Raw genomic sequence first — 7,476 nt, forward strand, 5'->3', positions numbered from 1 at the left:
TGATCACAGCTTCTGCTCTGTCCCCTTCCACTCAAGGCTAACAACCCCAGCACAGCTCCACTAGTTCAGCTCACTTGTGCAGGAATTACTTCTAAGCATAGAAAAGATATTAGGGGAAATGCTTTCTTACAGCACTGAGTAGCAACCACTGGTGCAAGGGCTTAGTGATTTCAGACGCCCATTTAGCCACTGTACTCTTTACATGCTTAGTAACATGAGAGGAAGCGTTTTTGACATGTCTAAGTAAACATCCCTACTTCCTTTTTGTAGGACAGCAAATGCTAGAGGCTAATGTATTTGATAGAGCACTAATGTGAGCAAATAGCTTAACTTTATTCATTTCTATTAAAAAGCCATAGAACCATTGCTTTTAGAGCAATGCAACTTATCTAAGCAGGAAATTCTTTTAAAGAAACTTAGTGAGAGGAAGCTTTTAACACAGTATAACACAAGCATTTAGTTTACTTCCACTTGTAAAAATAACTGGAAAAGTGACTGCTCATGAGTAAAACCTACCATCTTTTCCACAACTGCAGGACTATTAATAGCCTTGAAATATTCAAACAAGAACACTTCCGATTAAGGCAGCTGGAGCTAGAACTCTGTCCTCCAGTACCAATTTATAGGATAATGGTTCTCTAGCCTCTGCTTTTCAGGTTTTGTTCTAAATTAGAAAGAAAATAATTCCTAATGTATTAAACTCTAAACTGGAAGAAGGATGTGTACATGTAGCAGAAAATCACTGGACATCAAAGCTTCCTTGTAAGATTCTGCCCCTGTGGAAATCACTTGAGTTTCTCATCTGTAAGTTCTGCCAGAATAGGATGCTGCAGGACAAGATGGCCAGAAACAACAGTTTTACCATGCATAAAAACCCAATACCGGTTTGAGAGAAATGGCCTGGTCTTTGCCACTTATGACAAGTTTCAGGCATGGTAGCAAACCGTGTTAGAACAACTTTATTTCTTCACAATCTGAATAACATCCTCATCTTCAAGAGTGTGGTCTTTACCAACTTTTTGAGGGTTGTGTTTAACAGATGAGCCCCAGACCAGTGCACTGAAAGGAGAAGAAAAATCAAATTTTAAAGGCTTAGAAGTGTAATCGGCAAACAGCAGAACAACAGCTATTTCTGTCACAAAGCTAATACAGAAAGCAATGCTTACAAGCTATTTTTGTTCTCCTCCAAGTACCTGGATGAGTGGTCTGTGTGAACCAGAGTATGAGCAGCTCAAAACAAAGTATGAAGTCATCCAAAATACTTCTGCATGCAGGACAAGGGCCTGTAATGCTGCATCTAGCACTACATTCAAATATAAAGAAAAGCATTTTCCCCATAGAGGAAATTTATCCAGGAAAGAGCGTTAATTAGCTTTATTAGCTTTAGTTGTCATAGGGAGACCTATCCCATTCAACATCTAAAAAAAAAAAAATAATCAAACCCTCAGTTCCCTTCTAGTTTACACTATTACCAAAGAATATACCAGGAGGCAGATTATTTTCTATTCTCTATAAATTCTTCTTTTACAATAATACTTACTATTTAAAGTCTTTAATAAGATTTTTGTGGATCTTCATGCAAAAATCCTCCACTGTGGTCTTGCAGTAAGGTAGTACCACAGGAGAGGTATAGTCTGGGAGCTGCCCTTTAGGTTTGGTGTAGCTGTAACACAGATGGAACAGTCAGTTATACCAAAACCTCCTCTTCCCTTTCAACTCATCATGAAATTTCACAGGTTATTCACACTGTCACCCTTGGTGCTTGTGCCAACTTGCACTAGTTCAGTGGGGACAACAGATATTCTGTAAATTGTTTGGTGTTCTTAAGCTGAAAACTCATCAGGGTAGCAATGGCTGCAGCAGGTTCTCCCTTGTAACTGCAAAGGTTTATCCCTAATGAACTTTCTATAGTTGCTTAAAAGAAGATGAAACAGGAACAGTTGATCGAAAAGAACATTTACAGTATTATGGTTCTAATTTGTGATTTTTTTCAGTGAAAAACTCAACATATATTAGGAAAAAAACCTGACAAAGTCTATAACCCAGATACCTAGACACACTGAATCCCATTTTACAATACATTTTATATTGTCACAAGAAGATAGCTACATGTTTAGAAGACTACCATTACTGCATTATGAGTATTAATAGATTCATCCATAACTTTATCCAAAGAAATGCATTAGCAGTACGAGGTAAACCTGTAATACAGTAAAAATATCTGAAAGGGTAGATGGAGAACTGAATTCAGTTCTGCTAAGAGAGCCGAATGCATGCCTCTCATGAGAGGCTGCAAAGAGGTATTTCTGAAATTCCTAACTTTGCACTAAAGTTTACCAGAACTCTTATGTTTTCAGGAATTTTTAAAAACTTATTTTGGACTTGATTTCACAAGGTCCTTGTCTAATTCCCCTACAAGAAGTTCAAAACACAGCACTTGTGCCTGTTAGGAAACTCTGTTCATCACACAACAGACAAGAGGAGCACAATCTCCGATCTGCAGCTCAAACATACTTCAGTGAGAAAAGACATCATCATTTGAAAGCTAGAGTTCTATGCTAGTAGAAAACCATTATAAATTAGTAATCTTTCATCCATTCTTGAGACATTCCTCAGTCTCAGCCGCCTCACACTTAGCTCCACAGAAGGCAACAATTGGGACTCACATTCGTACTAACTTCAAGTAGTCCCAAATTTTCTCCAGCAGATCATCAAAGTTCCAGCGATGATGAGCAGATATTGGTACACAGTGGGGTACTTTGTAAATAATATCTAGTTCCTCAATGGAAATCTGGTCAATTTTATTTAGGACGTAAATGCATGGGATGTAAACCCTGCAAAGAGAAGGAAATACTGTTATAGTGGGCTAGCAGCAATACACTGCTACCTTCAAAAAAGCTTCATTTTCTTAAGAGGACAGTAAGGTGCTAAACAACACTTGTTGATACCACATTGCTAGCTTAGCTTCTGGGGGAAGCAAACCTCGGGGACAATGCTTTTCTTTGAAATATAAATTGCAAGTATGCCAAACCCAGGGTCCCAACAGTACCTGTTCCCTTCAACAACGTCTATTAGGTCATCAGCAGTGGCATCGCTGCGCAGTGTGACATCAGCATTGTGGATTTTATATTCTGCTAAGATGCTCTTCACTGTTTCAGTATCCAGTTCACTCTGAGGACACTGAACATAGACACAGGAAGGAATGGTAGAGTTTACAGTCAAATCAAGTATTACAATTAATAACGCTAACACCTAGCAATCACTGCATATAGGTTACTAGAAATAATAGCTGCATTGGAAGTTATTGGACTTGACTACGATTTTAACACAGTTAGCCTCAGGAAAGGGAAAAGAATATTTAAATCCTAACAGCTGTATTTACATTAATGCCCCAGCGACAGCTGCAGTCAGACATTTCAGAAGCAGTGCCTCCTGTCAGTCTGGCACCAGTTGCAATACAAACCCATGTATCTACTAGTTCCGTGCCCAGACCACCACATGTTAGGTACCTCAGTCCCAGAGCAGAGTTCTGGTTTTTGGTATCTCCAGCTATTTCTACACTTTTAAAGGTTCAGTGGTAAATGGGAAATGAGGAGCAGTCCAGGTTGCAAGGTTTGGAACTCCCAGAAATCTCCAGAAGAATGCTGCAGCCACCAAGCGAGAGGCAGTTTTTGCACACTCTCCTTTGGGCCTCCAAACTTGTAATTGTTGGAAAGCAACCAAGCCTCTGATCTGGGGGTGGGGAGGTGGTCAGGCTCCTAGGACAGCTACGGACAGCCTCCAAGAGAAGTAGCTGTCTGCAGCAGAGTAGAGCAGTTCAGCTTCTAAAGAATTCATAGCACAGGAATGGTCCCAGGCACACCATTAACTGCAAATCACTCTTTCTTCAAGCAATTTTTTTTTTTAATTTTGGTTAAAGAAAACTTCCAACTTACTGTGGCTGTAAGGTTAATGCCTCCTTTATCCTTTTTTTTAAAGCCAATATTGGGGGGCTTACTATTCAGGCGAATTCCAAATCCCTCCAGTTCATTCTCAATGATTTTCTTGTGACCAAGGGGTTTCAGCACATCCAGAACAATCAGAATGAGATTACAGGTTCGAGCAACTAAGAATCAGAAAAAGAAAGTAATCTCTCAGAAAAGTATGCTCGCACAATCTGAGGCAAAACAACATGAAGTATGGCTGAGTGGACTTGACAATATCAGGAACAGTGTGGCCAGCAGGGAGCAGGGCAGGGATGGGGCCCCTGTGCTCAGCACTGGTGAGGCCCCACCTCGAATGCTGGGCTCAGGTTTGGGCCCCTCGGGACAAGAAGGACTTTGAGGGGCTGGAGCGTGTCCAGAGAAGGGCAGCGGGGCTGGGGCAGGGTCTGGAGCACAAGTGTGCTGGGGGGGGGTTTAGCCTGGAGCAGAGGGGGCTGAGGGGAGACCTTATCACTCTCTACAACTGCCTGAAAGCATGTTGTAGTGAGGTGGGTGTTGGTCTCTTCTCGCAAGTAACAAGCAATAGGATGAGAGGAAACAGCCTCAAGCTGCATCAGGGGACATTTAGATTGGATATTAGGAACAATGTCTTTACTGCCAGAGTGGTCAGGGCTTGGACCAGGCTGCCCAAGGAAGTGGTTGAGTCACCATGGCTGGAGGTATTTAAGAGACGTGTAGATGTCCAGCTTAGGGACATAGTTTAGTAGTGGACTTGCCAGTGCTAGGTTAATGGTTGGACTCAGTGATCTTAAAGGTCTTTTCCAACCTAAACGATTTTATGATTCTCTATTAAACCCTGAAGGCCAGTACACTTGTTATTTTTAAACTCCAGTATACGACTGAAGTTTGCAGTGCTGGCCAAGCACTGATAGACAGATCCTTACGTGTTATATGAATCAGAGAAGCTGGAAAAGTCTTCCTTCCTGTCTATATTCAGAGCCCAGAATGATGGCAATAAGCTAGGTAAAGAAATGAAGACAGCAGCCTTGTTTAATATGGGATCACATCTGCCTTCAAAAAATTGGCAATATACTTTCACTGCGGTGCCAACACAGAGCACAAACTCAGCAAATGCATAAAGCCACAACTGAAAACAGAATTAAATTAAAGCAGCTACTGCTTCACATCAGGCAGCTCAATTCCAGCATACAATTCAGCTTTTTAAAGACATGAGAAACAGTGATTCAACCCTTCATTCTCATAAGCTGCACTAACTGAACCAGTGACAGGATGCTGCCTCCAGCTCAAATGTACTCACCTGCAATGACTTGCCGTCCTCTGCCTTTACCATCCTTGGCACCTTCAATAATTCCTGGGAGGTCAAGTAGCTAGTTGTTCAGAGGAAGGAAAACAATTCATGGGAAAAATATTTCTCTTCATGGAGAAAATAAATCCTACTTTCACCTGCCTCCTAAACCAGCTGACTCTACTGCAAATCAGAATACAATATAGCAAAATTGTTTCCCCTTTGATTCTTATACACTGTATTATCCCTGCTGCCCTATTAGTACAATGGAACAGATCATCTCATACAGAATATGAGAACTACCACAGGAACTTCTCCCCAGAGCACAGTGAAAAGCAGGGTAAAATCAGTGCCTCCTGGAAACATTTCCAGTGTATTCTGAAGCACTTCTACATGCCACTTCTAATCTGCTAATGTCAGGCTAGACCATTCAGCTGTAACACCACTGCATCTATGTATACCACCTCATCCTCAGAGACACAAAAAGATCTCACCTGTATCTTTGCTCCTTTGTATCTAATGACTCCAGGCACAGTAGTTAGCGTAGTGAATTCATACGCTGCCACTTCAGAGTATACACCAGCAAGATTACTTAGAAGAGTAGATTTCCCCACAGATGGAAAACCCACAAACCCAATTCGGGCATCACCCGTCTTTGCAACATCAAAACCTGCAAATAAGGAGCAAAAATATTCAGTTAAAGATTGACATTTTCTATCTTCTATGGCTCTGCACAGCGGTCCCAGTATTACTTTTACTATGGCTTGAGTGAAAGTCTCCCTAACAAGGAGGATGAGCATGAAACAGACAGTTCACAGCCTATATATTGCCTTGCACCACTTTGTCTGTGTAGCGCTCCACGGCATGTAGCTGTCACTAAAGTGTAGGCTGCAAGGCTTCCCAGGGGGCTGTATTTCGCTTGGGGTAGGTGCAGCATTCCCCTTAAGCACCGCAGCCTACATAGTTCACACCTTTATATACAAAAATGGGTGCCTGCTGCAAAATGCTTCTTCATTTAAAACCCGTAAGATTTCTGCAAATACAAGATCATATTAGCCAGAATGCAGAAGTCCTTGCATTTACAGTTCAGCAAAGGCTCCACCCCAAAGCCCTAGAAAGGGCCACAAACCACGGGTAAGGTCCTGTACCGGGAAGGGCAAGAGGGAGAGAAGAAAGCTGCTCTGACGGTCTGTAGCGATTTCAGCGGACAAGAGCCACCCCCGTTAGATCGATTCCCGTCACACACCCCCGCTTCAGCAGGGAGCCGCGGCCGCCGGAGCCTTCCCGCAGAACCACGCACCTTCCCCGGGGCCGCCGCCGCCGCCTCCCTTGGGGGTGATGAGCTCCCGGCGCAGCTTGGCCAAGCGGGCCTTCAGCAGCCCCAGGTGGTGAGCCGTGGCCTTGTTCTTCTGCGTCCGAGCCATCTGCAAGAGCACGGAACCGAGGGCTCACCGCCGGGAGAGGTTCTGCGGGGCCGAGCCGGGCCGGGCCGCCCCTGGGCTCCCGCCCGGCACCTCACCGCCCCCCGGGCGCCGGTCTGGGCCCCGCCACCCCTTCACGGAGCGGCCCCGCGGCCCCCCTTCGTGCCTGGCCCACACCCGGCTGGGGAGGGAGTCGGCGCGTTACCTCAGCCTCGATCTCCGCGATCTTCGCCAGCGTGCCGCTCATCTCGGCGGCAGATCTCGGCCCCCGGCCGCCACCACCGCAGCGCCCCTCCTTAGGCCCGGCCCAGCAGCGCGCAGGCGCGCGGCGGCCTCTCGCGGGGAGCGAGGCCTAACGCTCGCGAGAAGCGGCGGGCGGGAAAGAGCCAGCGGCGCGCGCCGTGCAGCCTGTGCGCTGCCCTGGCCCGAGGCGCCGCAGCGCCCCCTGGGCGGCCGCCGCCGCCGCCGCCGCCCTCGCGCCCCCCGACAGCGGCGGGGGCCGGTGTGAGGGAGAGGGCGCGGCGGGCTGCGGCGCCGCGGGGAGAGGGACAGAGCGTGGTGCGTGTGAGAGAGGCGAGCTGAGGCAGCTGGGGGCTGTAGGGACCGGCATGAGCCTATGATGCCGGCGTGAGAGAGAGGCGGCGAGAGGCTCGGGGCGGGGGAGAAAAACGGCCGTCGTGAGGGCTTGAGGTGCTCGTCTGTGAGAGAGGCGCTGGGGCTGTGGTGCTCGGACCCAGCGTGGCAGCCGGCGTGGGGCTGAGGGTGCTCCTCTGTCAGAGAAAATGTGCGCGAGGTGTGGCGATGAGAGGGGATGGGGCTGTGCGGA

General features: G+C 46.3%; 1 protein-coding gene across 1 annotated transcript; it reads right to left on the reverse strand.

Annotated features, from left to right (window-relative positions):
- Positions 1-943: 943 nt before the first annotated feature.
- DRG1 (developmentally regulated GTP binding protein 1) lies at positions 944-7,072 on the reverse strand. Its single transcript, XM_075110116.1, has 9 exons — positions 6,856-7,072; positions 6,530-6,653; positions 5,724-5,899; positions 5,242-5,311; positions 3,936-4,105; positions 3,050-3,180; positions 2,667-2,834; positions 1,541-1,663; positions 944-1,059 (listed from the first exon to the last, which is right to left on the reverse strand). Exons 1-9 carry the CDS (start codon positions 6,895-6,897, stop codon positions 960-962), a joined length of 1,104 nt encoding a protein of 367 aa, XP_074966217.1. The 5' UTR covers positions 6,898-7,072; the 3' UTR covers positions 944-959.
- Positions 7,073-7,476: the final 404 nt, after the last annotated feature.

This window comes from Phalacrocorax aristotelis, chromosome 15, assembly GCF_949628215.1.
Source record: "Phalacrocorax aristotelis chromosome 15, bGulAri2.1, whole genome shotgun sequence".
NCBI classification, from domain to species: domain Eukaryota; kingdom Metazoa; phylum Chordata; class Aves; order Suliformes; family Phalacrocoracidae; genus Phalacrocorax; species Phalacrocorax aristotelis.